General features: G+C 51.2%; 1 protein-coding gene across 5 annotated transcripts in view; it reads right to left on the reverse strand.

The window, feature by feature from the left end:
* The window catches only part of FMNL3 (formin like 3), a 53,795-nt gene extending 43,232 nt beyond the window's left edge, over window positions 1–10,563 (reverse strand). For all 5 annotated transcript variants that reach the window (XM_040978873.1, XM_040978853.1, XM_040978835.1 and 2 more), the window contains exon 1: window positions 10,341–10,563. In XM_040978873.1, the coding sequence (XP_040834807.1) occupies window positions 10,341–10,466 (126 nt within the window). In that variant the 5' untranslated portion in view covers window positions 10,467–10,563. The remainder of the gene's footprint in view (window positions 1–10,340) is intronic.
* Between the last annotated feature and the right edge of the window lie 9,049 nt (window positions 10,564–19,612).

Raw genomic sequence — 19,612 nt, forward strand, 5'->3', positions numbered from 1 at the left:
GCCTGGCCCAGCTCTGGCTGTTGTGGTCACTTGGGGAGTAAACCAAGGAATGGAAGATCTCTATGTCCTTGCCTTTTAAATATGAAGACACAAATATGCTAACATTATGAAGCTAAGTCCTTCAGATTGTCCTGCTCCTCACAGCCACCTGCTGCATCCTGATGACTGATGTGAGGAGCTTTCCCTGTCCCCTGACTGAATCTCTCCCATGAGTCTGAAGTATATATACTTGTAAATATTGTTACATATATATTAATATATTCATTTTTATTGGAAAGGTAGATTTGCAGAGAGGAGGAGAAACAGAAAGATCTTCCATCTGCTGGTTCACTCCCCAACTGGCTGCAACATCTGGAGCTGAGCCATTTCAACCTAGAAGCCAGGAGCTTTCTCCAGGTCTCCCACGTGGCTATGGAGTCCCAAGGGTCTTTGGGCCATCCTTAACTGCTTTCCCAGGCCACAAGCAGGGAGCTGGAGGGCAAGTGGAGCAGCTGGGACATAACCAGCATCCATAAGGGATGTTGGTGCTTGCATGGTGGAGGATTAGCCAGTTGAGTCATTACACCAGCCCCCATACTGCTACATACATGTATGCTGTTTGTCCAGCATTCCTTTGCTGCATAAACACATTTAGCAAAAACATTTTCCTTACAGTCTCTCTAAATGACATTTATGCTGAAACCTTTTCAGGTTGGTTAATCATTCTGAGCCTTGGTTGCACTTCCTATAAACCCAAATGGTTCCATAACTGCCTTGGGAGGGAAGAATCTCCCATTCTCATTTCCTAACCTCTACAAGTCAAATCCAGGAATATGCTGAGGATCAGAAACTGGGCCATTCCTAGAAAAGAAACAGCAGATTCTAGCTAGAAAAAAAATAAGCTAGTGTGCCTTTAAATAATTTTTTTTCCTTAATGTAAAGCATTCTAAATATATGAGTTTATCTTCAAACAATGTTTTACAAAATAACGTATTTCAAAAAGGTACAGGTCATTTTTTTTTTTTTTGCAAGCTAGAAAGCAAGGAGATACACACAAGAAATAAACTACTGGGGACTTAGCGGGTTCCAGTCCGATCTCAAGCATCTCATCTCCTGGATACTCCCAAAGGGCCGTGGGCTGCAGGGAGACTTCCTGCTTTAGGCAGGTAATGCCTCCAAATCCAGCCTACAACCTAACCCTCACCACAAGCAGACAAGGGTACCCCACCATCCATAGCTGGATGCCAAGGAGGAAGAGGAACTGGGGTCCCAGGTCAACAGGGGACGCCACGGCCAGGAGCCCTCAGTCAAGGCCGAATCACAGAGCCCAGGGTGCGAAGCATCTTCAGCCAAGTCTCAACAAGCTCTTTGCTGGAAGCACCAGCAGAGCACCAGTGCACCTCAGCTTACAACATGAGGAGTACTGCTGCGCCTCAGCCAGCTGTCCTTCCCACCCCTTCAGGCTTGGTGCCCGGGCTGCCCTTGCAGACCCAAGAAGCGGCTCTCAGCCCCCTGAAATACTGCGTGAGTGAACACACGCAGGGGTGCGAGAACAAACAGGGCAGAGGGCTTCATCCAGTTTCTCAAGGGACCCGGGCCCCAAAAGTCGCAGAAGTATCACCAAACGATGGCCCACATTCACAAATGACAAGTGCTTATGTGGCAGAAGCGATTCTGAGGGGAAGAGGGTAGTGCGGGAACCCAAACTGTTCTCTGAGAAATTTTAGGGTGGAGGCCCTGGAGGTACAACCCTGGTACTGAACGTGCAGGTCACAGCAATAGGCCCGCCTCCTTCCTGAGGAGTAAGGAAAAGGGACAGGCGGTCAGCAATGAGACGCGGCAGGCAATGCGCCTTGCGTCAGAGTGCTCTCGGCTGCTCTTCTCCCATCCGTCCCCCTGCTCACACACCTGGAAAAGCAGCTGCTTGGGACCCTGCCAGGCACACAGGAGAAGCAGACGGAGTGCCTGGCTCCTGGCTTTGGCCTAACCCAGGCCTGGCTACTGCAGCCATTAAGGTAGTAAACCAGTAGACACAGGATCTCTCTTTCAATCTTTTCCTATTTATTTATGAACGGCAGAGTTACAGAAAGGAAGAAAAAGAGCAATTTTCCATCCAGTGATTCACTCCCCAGAAGGTCAGGCAGAAGCCAGAAACAACTTCTAGGTCTCCCAAGTGGGTACAAAGGCCAAGGTCCTTGGCCCGTCCTCCACTGCATTCCCAGGCATACGAGCAGGGAGCTGGAGCACAAGTGGAGCAGCCAGGAACTGAACCAGTGCCCAAAGGGGATGTCAATGTCAAAGGTGGCAATTTAGTGCCAATTACTGGGGATCTCTTTGGTTGTTTCTCATTCTCTCTTTCTCGATACTCTGCCTTTCAAATAAGTAAACAGAAATCTTTTTAAAATAAAAATACATGAGGATGGCATGGTGGCATAGAAGACTAATCCTCTGCACGCGGTGCCAGTGTTCAATTAGGGTGCCACCTCAAGCTCTGGCTGCTCCACTTCACATCCAGCTCCCTACTTGTGACCTGGGAAAGCAGCAGAGGACAGACCAAAGCCTTGGGCCCCTGCACCTGCGTGGGAGACCTGGAGAAGCTCCTGGGTGTCAGCATAGGACAATTTCAGCTCCAGCCATTTGGGAACTAAAGCAGCAGAAAGAAGATCTCTCTTTCGCTCTAATTCTTTCTAATAATAATAATAACAACAACAACAATAACATAGAGAAATTCAAAGAAATGGGAGAAAGAAGAAATTACCATAGTTGGATTGACTCTAGATGCTTCATGCCCCATGAGATGCACGACAACAAAAGTAAAGAGTCAGGTGACTGTTTTGCACGGTGCTGTCCACACAGGGCAAGACCCAAGGACTGCACAGGGGCTCAGCTCCAAGCACGGGACTCGGGCACTGCACAGGGGCTCAGCTCCAAGCACGGGACTCGGGCACTGCACAAGGGCTCAGCTCCAAGCACGGGACTCGGGCACTGCACAGGGGCTCAGCTCCAAGCACGGGACTCGGGCACTGCACAGGGGCTCAGCTCCAAGCACGGGACTCGGGCACTACACAGGGGCTCAGCTCCAAGCACGGGACTCGGGCACTGCACAGGGGCTCAGCTCCAAGCACGGGACTCGGGCACTGCACAGGGGTTCCATTAATAACGGAGCCCCCCACCAATACGGAAAATCACACAGGCTTATAGGAACGTGGGGTAGCTCAGTGACGTTGTTTACATAATCTACAACTGAAAAAGCACTCAAAGACAAAATGTCTTTACTATGTGGCCTCCTTTAAGTTCTCTCACCCATTTCATAAAGTGACTGAAAACAAATTACAGTATTTGCCTAAAGTCATCCAGCTTACAAAGAAAAAGAAAGAAAGAAAGAGAGAGAAAGAAAGAAAGGAAGGAAGGAAGAAAGAAAGAAAGAAAAAAGGCTTTAAACTGGACTAAACCTCAATTCTCCTGATTCCAAAATCAATATCTGTATTTCAAACCAAGTCTGAGCCAGCAAATCTCACACCATCTACTTCCTTGCAAAATAGATATATTTTTAAAGTTTCCCGAGAAACAGCAGAAGAACCCGATGCCCTGGCTCGTGCAAGGAATCGGGTTAAAAACAGTGCAGAAATGGCTCTGAGCTGCAGGCTGTTCTTAAAACAGAATAATCAGCACCTAAAACTCCCAGAGCACCAGGCCCACACCCACCTCCTACTCTGACATGGGCTGAGCAATGGGAAGAGGCTATGATATTCTCCACTCTGGACCTGAGTGGAGATGGGACGGTGCCAGGCAAAGCGAGTTTCTATTTTCCCATCCCAACCTGGGCCCAGAGGCACGCCTGCCAGGCCCAGCTCCTGGGAGGGTGAAGCAGAGGGGCAAGGAGGTAGAGAAAGGCAGAGCCGTGAGAACAAGAACTCAACCATTACCGGTACGCTTCAGTGAGGCTAGCGTAGAGGAGACACCATTCTCCCTAAGGCCCCTACCCAAGTCCTCCCCTACCCAACACGGAAACTCCCAACTCAGCCTTTGGAAAGTGGAAGGGGTACGAGAAAGAGAAGAATTAGGAGAGAGGTAAAGAGGGCCTAGTGTGATGGTTCAAAGGTTAAAATCCTTACCTTGCAGCTGCTGGGATCTCATATGGGTACCAGTTCTTGTCCCAGCTGCTCCACTTCCCTTCCAGCTTATGGCATGGGAAAGCAGCAGAGGATGGCCCAAAGCATGGGAAACCCAGAAGAAGCTCCTGACTCCTGACTTTGGATCAGCTCAGCTCTAACCATCGTAGCCATGTGGGGCGTGACCCAGTGGATGGAAAATCTTTCTATCTCTCCTTCTCTCTGTAAATCTGATCTGCCTTTCCACTAAAAATAAAGATTTTAAAAAGAATAAGAAGGAAAGAGGAAAAGAGAAAAACTCCAGAGGAGAGAAAGAGGCAAATAGGCATTTTCAGGGCAAAGGTTGGCCTGGCACCTCATGCCTTTCATAAGGGATTCAACCTCCCACGTGGCGTAGAAGAAAGACACAAAGATGTAGCTTTGCCAACAGAGGCAGAAGAAAAGGCGGCAGTGGGAACTCAGGACCTGGGTCAACTCCGTTCTGCAATCCTCTATCCTTATTCCCCATGACAACTTCCAACCTCCCCTCTGCTGCTGATCAAGCCGGAGTCCTAGAGAAGCCCTCCAGGAGCGACAGGCCACGTGGCAACAGCACCCACGCTCCTCATCTTCCAAGACTAAGGTCCTTTCCCTTCCCTCAAGTCCTTTCCCCGCGGGGACGGCTGCCCGACCCTGGCCTGCCACACTCAGCTCTGACTTGGGGGAGACCAACAGCCGTCCCCTGGGCTCACTAGAATCCCTTCTGGGGCAGACATTTTGGGACTGGCCACAGAGCCAGGGCCTGGGCCCTGCCCAGCCTTCCCCAGGGAAGGCTCTGCAGCCTCATTTCCTCTCCACCTTGGCTGCTATCTTCATTTTCATTGAAGATCAGTCATTCCCTTCAAGCCCAGTTCCTGTTCTCACCATCTGCAGCAGGGGCTGCCTCAGACAGAGCCGGGAAGCACTGGGGTAGCTGCCGCCTGGACAGTCCCAGCTGCAGAACACAGCCCCAGCGCCTACAGAGTTGAAGGCTTTTTCATCAAAGAAGAAAAAACAGGGGCAGGAAGTAGTTCCAAGAACTGACAGTGGATACACTGTTGCTCACTCCATCATTAGTCCAACCTTACAAAACAGTTGCACAAGCCCACTCCTACGTGAAAAACCGCTCTGGAATGAACAGGTGTGGGAAATTCACACACTTATTACATAGACATACGTGCTCAACAGAAAGCACGGGACGCAAACAAAAGCAAAGCCCAAACACTCTGATGAAATGTTCAGAGAAGTGGAAAGTAGAACAAGTTCCCAGTTCTCATTAATCAAACCAATAAGCACGGTAAACAGTCAAAGCACACAGAAACAGTTGGCTTATAGGGAAAGGGAGACCCCACACACCAGAGGGAAAGATAACTGACTGTTTAGCAAGGTCCATGTCTCAAGGGCCTTGGAGGTCTCTGAGGCACCCTCTAACGCCACTTGTAGCAATGTGGCCCAAGGCAATAACCAGAGACACAAATATTTATACTGGATGTCCATCACAGTGTTTTTCATAATAGCAAAAAGACAGACACAAATATTTATGCATTGGATGTCCATCATAGAGTTATTTATAATAATGGTGGCAGTGGGGAAGACAGAAAACGCAAGATAAGGCAGTAACAAAACGCTCTATTACGGAGTAGTATGCAGCCATGGATCATGATACAAAAAAATTCAAACTAACAAGAGAACGCTTATAATGGGCGATAAAAACTTAGTTTACGAAACAACACATACAATGTGATCCTAATTATTAATAATATATATGTACTTCAAAATGCTAATAACAGATGGTGAGTTTACAGGTAACCTTAATTTTCTTCTTTACATCTTTCGGTGATTTCAAATCAGCTTAAAAATATGTACTATTGACAACATCAGGAGGGAAAAAAAGCCACTTTCTGTATCTTCCTCCTTCCAGTTGAGGACACACAGAGGCGTCACGCCTTTTGAAAAATATACTTGGAGAGGCTGGCAAAGGAGCTCCACAGGCTAATACTTCACCTTAGCACCAGGATCCCATATGGGCGCAGGTTCCAATCCCGGCTGCTCCACTTCCCATCCAGCTCCCTGCTTGTGGCCTGGGAAAGCAGCAGAGGAGGGCCCAAAGCCTTGGGACCCTGCACCCACGTGGGAGACCTGGAAAAGGCTATGGATTCAGATCTGCTCAATTCCAGCTGTTGCAGTCATTAGAGGAGTGAATCAACAGAAGGAAGATCTTTGTCTCGCCTGATCTCTCTGTAAATCTGCCTTTGCAATAAAAAAAAAAAAAAAATTTTTAGAAAAGTTCACAGTCCAAACAGAATGTTACTTAAAACAAAAAAATGCTATCCCAGATCCTATGGAATTGTACCATAAAATTCAAAATGTAAAAAAAAAAAAACAAAAAGATGCTGCTTGGGAACCACATTTCTCACACCCAAGTTGAGTTCCCACCCCTCTGCCCCAGCCTGCTGCCACCGCACACGCAGCTCAAGCTTGGTCCCTGCCGCCCCTGCAGGAGACTCAGATGGAGCCTGGCTCCAGGGAGTGGTTTCAGCCAGGCCCAGCCCTGCGGGTCATGCAAGCACCTGCGGAGTGAACCAGCAGGTGGAACGTCTCTCTCCTGGTCTTTCTGCCTTTCAAATAAAATGAACATCAATACTCTTCAAACTAGATTTAAAAAAAAAAAAGTTTATGTCCCAAATACCACAACATTGTACAAAACTATGCAAAGTAAAAAAACAGAAAGGCTTTAGAACACATCGGCTGCGTTTGTTAAAGGAACTAGAGGACACAAGTAAGTGTGTTTTTCTTCAATCATCTCTGAGTTGTCCTGCGCTTTCTTTAAGAGAATGGAAAAAACCTCAGTGGGACTCGGGGCAATCAAAGCATTCCTACAGGACAGACATCACTCTGTCTGTCTCACCCACTCCACTCACACCTTCTCCAGACAAGCCCAGCTCACAACCAGACCGTCAAGGCAAAGTGGGCCCTCGTGGTGGCCAAGGGTCTTCCAGCTGGCATCTCTGACCAACAGGGAGGGTCCTCAGACCAGCTGCTGCCAAGGGCTCCATTCCACACCCCCCCCCACTCCCCACCCTCCCACGAAGCCTTCCTCCAGCCTGAACTAATTCGCCACAATCCCGAAGGCTGGCGAAAAAATGTCCACCAGCACACAGAACCCGATATTCAACCCAAGTTTTTCCCAGCCTCTTTCTGTGTCAAAGGAGGCCCCTCAGAGCCTCTCAGAGCACCAGCTCCCAGGCCAGCTTAGCTCCCACATCAATGCTCCACTTGAGTCAGCAGTCATCGCCAGGGAGACGCGAGAGGAGGAGCCCCAGCAGGGACAGCCCTTGTCACACAACCCCACCCGAAGCCCCAAGAGCCTCCTCAAGGATGCCCAGAGCTTTTTCTGGCACAACTCTAGACTCAGTCTCAGATGCGGACTAAGTCAACAAAGGAAAAGATCAAGCTGCAAACACACCAAGAGCGGAGAGCTGTACTTCAAGCCCTGTGCATCCCCTCTCCATCAAAGGAGAAGCTCAACACCCACAGGGGCTGTGCGGTACCTGCCCTCGGGAGGCCTCCAGCGGGACCCGGACACACACTGGGGCTTTTATCACGCCAAAGATGGACTCCTGTACAGGCAGAGTAACAGGGAACGCCAACAAAGGCCACAGCTCCAAACTTGTCAATACTCGACAGAATGGGAGCTGCTCAGACGGCGGTTCAGGGAGGATCCCCCGATGCAGCACATGGGCAGAAGCGGGTCTCAGCACGAGGGGACCATTAGGGACATGCCTGTGACCCATTTACAGCACTCCCGCAGGGAAGCATGTCCTGAATAAACCAGCTTTGGCCTCAGACCTCAAGCTCTCCAGGCCTGAATGACAGCGAGCTGGGAGTCTGTGGTCTTGAGTCAGTGCTGATACAACTTCCCCAGCCAGGGTGCTTTGGGGTGGGGGCGGAGGTGGGAGTTTCCACTGAAACACTGGGGATGGGAAAGCCCCCTTCTGACAACAGTGGCCATATGATACACCCACGCTGGGCATACAGAATGGCACAAGTGGCTTCATCACACTTCTGAATTTAACCCTCTTTCTGAGAACACAAGTGATCTCAGATTGGAGTCACGGCGGGGAGGCAGGCTCCGAAGCCACCAGTCACTGAGCATACTGAAAATCGGCTAAGAATTTGGATTTCTTCAAACCTCCACAACAACTGCAGGATGCTATTACCCCCCCCCCCCCATTCAGCAGAGGAAACCAACTCAGACACTTAAGGCCAAACACCTTTCTAACCTGGAGTTTTATTCAAAAGGCCAAGACCCTGGGACTCGCCTCAACCAGCCCCTCCAGCAGTTTTCCCATAAACGACAAATCCTGACAAGCCAGGAAAGGGAACGGTGAGAAGGAACAGTCCCCTTTGTCCACTGTCACCCCATCACAAAAAAGAAGCTGGTTTCTATCAAGCACCTGTGGGGCACCAAGGACCCCCTAAGTTCTCACAATGCCGCCAGGCCGGAAAGTATCTCACCATTCTACAGGTGAGAAACGGGCCAGAGAAGGTCAGCCACGGCCTTGCTGACTTGACTGCACTTGCTTCTCCTGCTCAGGACACCTGTCAGTGGGAATTCTCAGGGGACGGTGGAAGGGCACCTTTGGGGTCCCCCCAGGAAAGCGGAACTCACTCCCCTGTAAAGTACAACTCAACTGGAAAGCTCCCTCCTGTATCAAGTTGGTCAATCAGCTCCTGCCTGCTCGGTCCCAACCCTCCAGCAGTGGCAGCAGCTCACAAAGGCAAGACCAAAACAAAAGCCACGAGGAAACATCCAAACTTTACACATGGAAAGGAAGACTTGCAGGCGGGTGGTCCAGCCCCTGGGTGCACTGGTTGCAACCAGGACACCACGTGTGTTTTGCGAATGTTTAAGCCATCAATTTGCTAACTAAACAAACTGGTGAGCCAAGCTGCAAGAATGACACGATGGACTCTGGTGCTGAGACCATGTGGCCTGGCAAGTCCCTATGTTACCCAGCCCACCTTAGAGCACTCCCTACCCCAGGATTTGCACCCACGGATGGGGTGGGCTGAGCTGGGGCACCGGGGGTCACACCCTGACTGCAGCATGGGTCCCTCCCACCCTTTCCCTCAACAGTTGAGCTCTTGTTCTCCGGGGCACTGAGCCCTAGCCCCGAGCCTAGTCACAGCACATTAGCAATCACTGACTCACGCCTTGGCCCGGAGGAACCAGGGAAGTACAGGGGCCACAGGATGTATGGCCCTGCTCCCAGGGCTGCCAAGCAGAGAGGTGCTGAAGACAGGCTCCCCCATGGACAACCAGGGAGCCTTCCTGAGCCAGCCCTGGTGCCAATGGGCACCATCCGAGAGGCTGGGATCTCTAGACAGCTCTGCAGCTGCCAAGAAATCTAATCTCCCTCTTCCAAGACAGACGAAATCCAAGAAGGCTGCTAAGTCCACCACCCATCCCTAGGCATCACCGGCAAAGGCGAAGCCGGCCCTCCAGCCCACACTGACGACAATGCCAGAATTTCTGCCACCTCTCTGGAGGAACAGACAACTATTTCCCCAAGTTTCTCAAAGTTTAGCAAATATTCCCTTTCTTTCTCCAAAACTTCATTTTTCAACTCAGTCGCAGCAGCCGAGAAGGCCTGTACTGACAATAGCTGCTGGCTTCCATCAACACCCCGAGTATCCGCATGGAAAGACAAGCTCCCCAAACCCCCATCCCCAGTTCAGACCAAAAAAGAAAGAAACAAACAAACACAGACAAGAGAACGCAAACCAGAGTTCAACACGAAAGAGTGCGAGAGAAAAGCAGGCGGGATGGTGTGTGTATTGTTTCCATTGGAAAAACAGCTTGCTGGGATGGCTTCTGCACACATGTCGGGCCTTTCAGGCAAGCCCACTCTAACAGGACGGCTGCAGGCCGCTCTCCAAGAGCCCCGTCCGGGCTCCCCACACATCTGGCCCGCGCTGCTGTGGGACCCACACCCCGGGAAGCCTTCGTGATGACACGAGCCACGCGGTCTCCCCAGGCGGAGGGGAACGGACGCAGGAGCGGAGGGAGAAGCCCGGGGTCCCCCGGCGGCCATTCCCAGGTCCGCGACGGGGCGGCCCGCAGGTCCCCGGGAAGGTAAATGGGGAGGCCGCGGTGTGGGCGGGACGCGAACCCAGTGGCCGGGGCGGCGCGAGGAGGGGACGGGGCCCCCGGGGTTCGACTCTCACCAACACCAGGGCGAATCGCTCCTCCAGCTCACAAGGCTCGGGCATCGGCATCTTGCCGGGCGGCAGCAGCAGCGACACGGGGGGCGGCTCGCCCGGGCCCCCCTCGGCGCTCTCCAGATTGCCCATCGCCGCCGCGGGGCCCCCCGGGGGCTTCGGCTTCTAGAACGCCGCGTCGGGCGCCGTCGGGACGCCGGGGTCCCCCCCTCAGAGGCGCAGCGGACGGCAGCCGCCGAGCGACAGGCACGGCGCGACCGGCTCTGCTCGGCGCTGCCCCTCCCCGCCCCCCGCGCGCTCGCCCTTCCTCCCCGCACCCTCCCCAGCTCGCTTCCTCCCACCCACTCCGGCCGGGACTCGGGCTTCCCCGCCAGCGCCGGCTGCAGCCCGCGCGCCCCGCGGATGCAGGTCCCGCCTCCCGCCCCCGGGCCTCGCGGGCGGCCCGGCCCCGATGGACGGCCGCGCCTGCCAATCGCAGTGCCTCCCGCCCTCGGCGGCCGAGCGCCTGGCGCCGAGCGCACCCTGGCGGCCACCGCCGGCACCGGCCCTTCCCGAGAGCGCGCACAGCTGAGAGGAGCGCAGAGGGCTGGGACGCTCAAGCAGGGGCGCGGGGCGAAGGGCGCGGGGCGAGGGGCGAGGGGCGCGGGGCGAAGGGCGAGGGGCGCGGGGCGCGGGGCGAGGGGCGCGGGGGCGAGGGGCGAGGGGCGCGGGGCGAAGGGCGCGGGGCGAGGGGCGCGGGGGCGAAGGGCGAGGGGCGAAGGGCGCGGGGCGAGGGGCGAGGGCCTCAGCTGAGAAGGGAGGAGAGGAGGAGAGTGTGCTCACCTGGCAAGCAGGCACGAGGGACCACCGAAGCATCATTACTGGGGTGGCAGACACCTGCCGTTTCCACCTGTCTATCCTGCATCCCTTCTCCTCGCGTGAAGCTCTCCAGGTGGACCCGCACTTCACTGCCTCGCAGAGCTCCCCCTGCCCCAGGCCTTTCCAGTTGTAGGGCTTAGTAGACCCAAGCTCAGACAAGAAAAGAGGTGCTCCAGGAGAGACAACACCAAGCTATCCAGACGGAAAGCTAAGGACATGCTGAAAACTGGGATCTAACCATACCTGAACTTAACACCTGGGTTTTTCATGCATCTATTCAACAAATATTTATTAAAAAGCTCAATATTTGCCAGACACTGTTCTGGGTATTGAAGACAAATCTGAGAACAAAAAGAACTTATGGTGTCAACAAACTAGTTAGTTAAAGCTCATAAGTGGTCATGACCAGGCTTGATTGAAATGAGACTGCAGGAGGTATTTGGCCTAGCAGTTCAGTCCTAGGCTAGGACACTCACAGTCCATCTTAGAGTGTTTGGGTTTGATTCCCAACTCTAGCTTCCTGCTGAGGCAGAAGGTGATGGCTCGGGTAACTGGCTTTGTGTCACACGTGTCACAGACCTGAGCTGAGTTCCCAGCTTCGGCCCCAGTCATAATCATTATTTGGAGAGCGAACCAGTGGGTAGGAACAGTATCTTCTCTGTTCAAACTTTTTTTTTAGATTTTATTTATCTTTATTGCAAACTCAGATATACAGAGAGGAAGATCTGCCATCCGATGACTCACTCCCCAAGTGACTACAAAGGCTGGTGCTGCGCCAATCCGAAGCCAGGAGCTTCTTCCGGGTCTCCCACACGGGCGCAGGGTCCCAAGGCTTTGGGCCGTCCTCGGCTGCTTTCCCAGGCCACAAGCAGGGTGCTGGATGGGAAGCGGGGCTGTCAGGATTAGAACCGGCGCCCATATGGGATCCCGGCACATTCAAGGCGAGGACTTTAGCCACTAGGCCACTGCGCCAGGCCCTATTCAGACTCTTAAATGATAAAGTTTTTAAACAAACACTTTAATTAAGTAAAATAAAACTGAAAGAGGAGAGAGGCCGAAGAGCGGTTCAGATTTTACAAAGAGGGCAGGTTATACGTACACCCCACATTGGAATGCCTGGGTCAGATCCCTGCTCCACTCGGGTCCAGCTTCCTGCTACTGCAAACCCCAGGAGGCAGCAAGGGATGCTCAAGTTAGTTGAGGCCCTTCACCTACTCTGGAGATCCAGATTGAGTTGAGGGTCAGGCTTGGTCCCAGCACCCCCACCCACCACCCCCCAAGCTCTTGTGAGCACTGGGGAAGAAAAGCAATGGAAGGAACATCGATCTCTTTCTCCCTCTCTTATTCTAACCTTTAAAATAAATCAACGTAAACTTTTCTAAAAATAGAATGTTCAAAGAAGTTCTCGGTGATAAGATAGCATTTGGGTAAATGCCTGGCAGAAGTGAGAAAATCTGGGGAAATAATGGCCTAGAGAGGGGGATGGTGGGTACCTACTGTATCTGATTTGTCAGTTCAAGGAACAGCAAAAAGGCTGCTGTGGCTGGAGTGCAATGAGCAAGGGAAGGACATTGAAAGGGGAAGTTGGAAAAGTAACCAAAGTGACATTGTGTAGGGCACTGGAAACTGTTGTAAGACTTTTTTCTCAGGATTGGATTGATGTATCCATTGGGCAACTAAGTGGAGGTTTCTACTAGGCAAGCCGACATGCGGGAATGTGGAGCAGCGGGCCTGGGAAGCATCAGCACCTGAATGCTATTGAAGTGAAGAGATTCCCTCTTTAAAAAGTCTGTATTCTGTTTAGAACCAGAGAGTGAACTCGTTGGCTTTACAAACCACGGAAACGCTCTGCCCTGAAAACCAGCCTGTTAGAATCGGCTGGACAATTCAATCAACTCCCCATCTTTCTCCTCCTGCTACGTCACATACACACACTTTTGAGAACCTGCTAGGTTGTGAACACCTGGAAGTAGAACACCTGTGCATCACTGGCTCCTTGCCATGGTGGACTCTTCCGAGAGCATATACTTCTAGTCGACAAACTGAGGATTCAAGACAGGAAGTAGGACCCGGTGCGGTAGCCTGATGGCTAATGAGCTCACCTTGCATATGCCAAGATCTCATATAGGCTCCATTTCATATGCCGACTGCTCTCCTTCCCATCTAGCTCCTTACTCATGGCCTGGGAAAGCAGTAAAGGATGTCCCAAGGCCTTGAGACCCTGCACCCACGTGGGAGACCTGAAAGATGCTCCAGGCTCCTGGCTTCAGATTGGCTTAGCTCTGGCCATTGTGGCCACTTGGGGGAATAAATCAGTGGATGGAAGATCTTTCTGTATCTCCTTCTCTATGTAAATCTGACTTTCCAATTTAAAAAAAAATCATAAAAAAGAGAGGAAGTAATTCACCATTTCTCATGGCTGCTTAATGAACGTGCAAATTGACAGGGTAGGACGGAGCAGCGTATCAGCCCTGTGTGGTCCTTTTGCCTTTGCTTGCCCCAGGCTGAACCCTCAGATTTACATAGATTAGGGCCTCTGAGCGTGCTTGATTAGGGCTTTCCTTGATAGTACCCTGCACACTCACCTTCAACACTTTCTTATTTTCTAAGTGATAAAACTGTCTTAATCTGATAGCGAGGATCAATATCAGCTGCAAGCCTTGATGCCACGCCCATCGGACCGCTCCTTCCTCACCTGGCTCTAATATTGCAAAATCAGTGCTTTGCTTCAGCTGGGAAGAACCACGCGTCTCAAGGGTAAGTAGTAAGGAAGAGCCTGTGATGAACAGGTGTCCGTCACCTGTTCACAACCAGCTAGGCTCTCGGACCCATGTTTACAAAACACCACAGCAAGTGTTGTAATAGAGGGGTGTACAAAGTGCCAGAGAGAGAGCCGAGGACAGGACTGGAAGTGCGGGGGTGCTTTGAGGGATGCGTGGCACTGGATCAGGGCTGAGGGGTGAAAACAGCATGCCAAACAGAAAAGCAGGGACAGTATAACGAGAAGGTGATAGCAGAATGAGCAACCCGATGGCAAACAGAGAACTAGGAATGAGTGCAGGCTGTTGGAGCCAGGGTAAGGAACTCCGTGGGGCTGAAATGTCAGGTGTGTGAGCGAGTGGGAAGACAATGAGAAACTGGCAAGGCCGGTAGAATCCAGGCCAGCCAAGGAGTGTGCCCTTTGGCCTGTAGACGATGCTCTGCGCTATAGAGTTTTCTAGAATGCCCCGGAACTTGAGGACTACAGAAATGGTAAGAGCCAGAAAGGGATGAGAACCGGGGATAAACATGTGGAATAAACAGAAGTACAGCTGGGGAGAGAGACCCTTCAGGTGGAATCTTAGGAACTGAGAAGATAAGGATAGGGACCGATTTTTCTAACGTTTTCTAATCTTCACATCCATGATCTGATTTGATCTTTACATCACCATAGGAGGGAGCTATTATCCTATTTCACAGAGGAAGGGGAGGGGGGGGAAGCTAAATTAAGTAATACAAAGATCATCTAGCCAGCCAGTATGTGGTAAGCCTGGCACTGAACCCAGGCTTTGGTTATGAAACTCCTGATTCTGTTGTGACAAATGAAAGCGTGAAGAAGGCTGAAGAGCGATGGCTGGCTTAAGGCAGGCGTGGCTGCCATGGTCTCCGGGAGAAGCCCCAGCAGCTCTCAGGTCAGCACACCCACCTTCTTCTGAAAGCGTTTGTAAACTCTTCCTCACCAACAAGGGAGTGCCTGCTGATCCCCAACCACCATCCCTTAACAACATTTCTTTCCATCTCTGTCCTGGGAAGGGGTAGGAGGGAATGTTGACGCAAATACTTCAAATTTTTGTCTGAGTGATTTGTCCTGAGGCAAATAGAATGTTCCTCTCATTTCTCTTCACTGGCTAATTCCAACTCATCCTTGAAAACCGGGTTTAAAGGTCACCTCCTGCATGATTGCTCTACCGAGTCGGATTAAGGACATCCCTGTGAACACGTAGTATCCTGGCATATCTTTCATCATGCCGTGAAATAGTAGGTTGTGTCAGCTCCTCCAGGAGAAGTAGATATTTCCGGTACCTACCTGTACAGGGCCCACTTCACGGCTAGTAATTGCTCATGGAATCAGTAAATGACTTCCTACTTTGTCACTTCCTTCTCAAGTGATAGGAGATCCTTGATTCTTTTATTTATTTATTTATTTATATTGGAAAGGGAGATTTACAGAGAGAAGAGAGAGAGAAAGCTCTTCCATCTGCTGGTTCATTTCCCAAATGCCCACAACAGCCAGAGCTGAGCTGTTCTAAAGCCAGGAGCTTCTTCCAGGTCTCTCACGCGGGCGCAGGGTCCCAAGCCCTTGTGCTGTCCTCTGCTGTTTTCCTAGGCCATAAGCAGGGATCTGGATCAGAAGTGGAGCAGCCAGGACACAAATCAGCACCCGTGTGAGATGCCAGTACTTGCAAGGTGAGGATTTAGTCATTGCGTCATCGCACTGGGCATGAGATATTTGATTGATTGATTTTTTTGTGAGATATTTGATTCTTTATCATTTCTCACAAATGCATCCTGACAACCTACATCATTCAGAATTCAGTTCAGGGAACCCAAACACCTCCAATTATTTTAAGGACACTAGGAAATATTGTTTAACTGCTTACAAAATCCTTCCCAGGGCCCAGCACAATAGCCTAATGGCTAAAAATCTCGCCTTGCATGCACTGGGATCCAATATGGACACTGGTTCATGTCCTGGCTGTTTCGGTTCCCACCCAGCTTTCTGCTTGTGGCCTGGAAAAGCAGACAAGGACAGCCCGAAGTCTTGGGATCCTGCATCTGCGTGGGAGACTGGGAAGAGGCTCCTGGCTCCTGGCTTTGAATCAGCTCAGCGTCGGCCATTGTGACTACTTGGGGAGTGAATCACAGATGGATATTTCTCTATATATCCTCTTCTCTCTGTAAATTGCCTTTCCAATAAAAATAAATCTTCAAAAAAGAATAAGTGGGTGAAAGGGAAGCATTGTAGTGTAGCGAGTTCCACGGCACTGCTACCTCAGACACACTCATGGAGCTAGCACCTGCCGTGGGGGGCCTTCTGTGTGTGCACACCCCTGCCCTGTGCACACCCTGGGGGGCTCTTTAGTCCCATCAGGCTTCTTTCCTGTTTTTTTATTTATTTTTTTTTTTAATTTTTATTGGAAAGGTGGATATACAGAGAGGAGAGATAGAGAGGAAGATCTTCTGTCTGATGATTCACTCCCCAAGTGAGCACACGGCCAATGCTATGCCGATCCAGAGCCAGGAGCCAGGAACCTCTTCCGGGTCTCCCACACGGATACAGGGTCCCAAGGCTTTGGGCCGTCCTCAACTGCCTCCCCGGGCCACATGCAGGGAGCTGGATGGGAAGTGGGGCTGCTGGGATTAGAACCGGCGCCCATATGAGATCCTGGGCGTGCAAGGCAAGGACCTTAACCACTACACCATCGCGCCGGGCCCAGGCTTCTTTTCTGAACCTTCTGGCTCTTTTGTGTGACCTGGATTAGGTAAAGCATTTTAGCCATAATTCCAAAAGTCCAATCAAAAAAAGAACAGGTTAATTCATGGAACTTTATGACAATTAAAAGCCAATTTAAAAAAAAAAAGGAAAGAGATAGGTTTCCTTTTGTTGGATCTCGTTCCGAGTGCCCACAACAGCCAGGGCTAGCCCAGGCCATGCAGTCTGGGTCTCCCACATGAATGGATGGAAGTAACCAAGCACCCAGATCGTCTTCCACTGCCTTGTCAGATAGGCTGACAGAAAGCTGGACTGGAAGCACAGCATCTGGGGCTGTAATAGCCCCCTGTGCATTTGTACTGGATGCTGGTGTTGCGAGCCGTGATTTAATCCTCTTTGTCAAAAAACTGCTCCTTAAAGCGAATGTTCGTTGAAAGCTGTTAAGGGAACTAAAAATAAGCCACAAGCTAGGAGACTATATTGCAAAGCACTTAGTTGATGAAGAAACTGTATCCAGAATATATAAATCACTCTCGAAATTCAGTCATAAAAAAACCAATAACACCACTTAAACATGATCCGTCCCTAATTAAGATTTCTAGATGGTGGGTGGCTATCATAGCCTGATGGGTTATGCCGCTGTTTGGGGCAACTCTGTTCTGCGTTAGAGTGTCTGGCTCAAGTCACAACTACTCCACTTTTTAAATCCAGATTCTTACTAGTACACCCGGGAGGCAGCAGCAGTGTGCCAAGAGCTTGGGTTCCTCCCACTCATGAGGAAGACCAGTATGGAGTTCTGGTCGCCTGGCTTTGGTTTGGTCCAAACCTGGCTGTTGGAGACAATCGGGGCAAGCACTGGTGGATGTTCTCTCTCTCTCTCTCTCTCTCTCTCTCTCTCTCTCTCTCTCTCTCTCTTTCTTTCTCCTCCCCCTTCTCTCAGTCATTCTGCTTTTAACTAGATCAGCACATAAATCTTTTTATTTTATTTTTAATATTGTTTACATAGTTGAGAGGACTACATGCCCATGTGAGCCTCCTATTAGGGCAGGGAGAATCAGGTATACAGGAAGATCGGATGGGCAAATGTTTCACGGTTTTGTTTTTTTTTTCCTCCTGTGTCCACAAGAGGGGAAAGGAGAGGAAGTCGCTTGTTGCTATCAAACTACATCAGCATCCGGGGATGGTGACGGTAATTTGAGGACACCTTAGAGACCCTCAGTGTGGGGAAGAGGGTCCTGATGGTGTCACTTGAGTAGCTTTGATAGTTCTGAGACATCAGCTTCGTTGCACCCGGTGTGGCCTGCCTGTGGTCTCTGCTCTTGCTGGTGACTGTCGCAGCTTAGCCCGGCTTGGTGCAACCACAGTGTGTCCTGGCTCTCGTGCATGCCAGGAGGTGCTATGACCTGGCCTGGCCCAGTCTTGCTCCAGACCCTGCCCACACAAATGCAGGCTTATCTGACATGACCCACTCCCAGCCCCAACTCTTGTCTTCCCCAGTGAGAGCTGCGACCTACCAGGGGAGTTTCCCAAATTCCCCTACCAGGCCCACTCCCAGCCCTGGTTCTCACAGATGCCAGGGGGCCATGGCTCTGCTTGGCATGGTCTGCCCTCAGTCCCAGTCTTTGCATGTGCCAGCAGATGCTGCAGCCTAGCCCCACCTAGCATCCTGCCAGTGCTGGCTCCCAGTCAGATGTCAGGTGCATTCCATGGTCCAGCCTGGCTCAGCCTATCACCATCCCCAGCACTTGTGAAAACTGATGGGTGCTCCAGTCCCACAGAGGAGAGCCCACAGGTTTCCTACAGAATCTTCCCCTAGATCCAATTCTCTGGCATTCTATTGGGTGCGGTGGCCTAGCCTGACATGGCCCACCCCCTGTTTCAATACTCAGTCCTCACGGGCAACCTAGCCCAGTCAGGCATTTCCCCCAGCTCCAGCTTTCACGTGTGCCAGCAGGCATGGGGTGATGCAACTTAGCCCTGCCTGGGTGAGTGCCTTGGCCTGACTCAGATATGTCCTCCAGTTTCTCCCCGTCTAAACCACTGCGTCTTAGCTCTCTTACCTACCTGTGAGTGCAGTGGCCCATTCCGTGGGAGCCCCCAGAAGTCATTCTTCCCCTGTCAAACCTTCCTTCAGCCATTCCTACTCCAACACGTTCCTTGACCCCCTTCCCCGAGCAATCTGCAGCTCTCCCACCTGGGGCCAGGGTGGCATGCTCCAGCCTGGCATTCCTGCCTTCTCCATGTGTCATTTTAAAAAAAATAGAATAAGCAGGTATACTGACACACTGGTATAGTTAACACAGCGTTGGCATTAACCAGACCTAGACGCCCACCAGCTGTTGGCTGCTTTTCTCCCAGCAGTGTAACACTTGCCTAGGTATAAGGCAACTTAGGTAGTTGCCTACAGCTGGGGAGTGAATACGTGTTAAACATATATATACACACACAGATAACAAATAAGCACAGGAAAGAATACTCAATATCGTTACTTATTAGAGAAATGCGTACTAAAACCACAATGCAACATCACTATACACCTAAAATTTTGAAATCCGCTTATAGTAAGTGTTGGTGATAATACCTGTGGGATTCTTTGATGAGAAAGCACCGTAAAGACAGGGACATTGCCTGGTTGCATCCCCTGTTTTTTCATCTTCAATTGAGACTCCGGGGGCAGTGAAAGGAACAACTCTAAGTTTAGCCCCGCATGAAGGGGGGAAGGTGCTGTCATGGATAGATCCCGAGCAATCTGCAAGGAGACACAGAGACAGGGCCCCCTGCGGCTGGTGCAGAGCCAGGCAGAGCTGCCTAAGTGCCAAGGCAACCAAAGAAAGAAATCGCTTCAGAAGAGAGAACAAAAGAAATCGTTTCCAGGAGAAGAATAAGAAAAGTCAGCCAGGAACTGTGACTTCAGAGAGAGCCTGGCTGATCTTCCCTCCCCAGGCAT

The sequence above is a fragment of the Ochotona curzoniae genome, unplaced genomic scaffold (genome assembly GCF_017591425.1).
Source record: "Ochotona curzoniae isolate NIBS_2020 unplaced genomic scaffold, NIBS_Ocur_1.0 contig_1014, whole genome shotgun sequence".
Lineage (NCBI taxonomy): Eukaryota > Metazoa > Chordata > Mammalia > Lagomorpha > Ochotonidae > Ochotona > Ochotona curzoniae.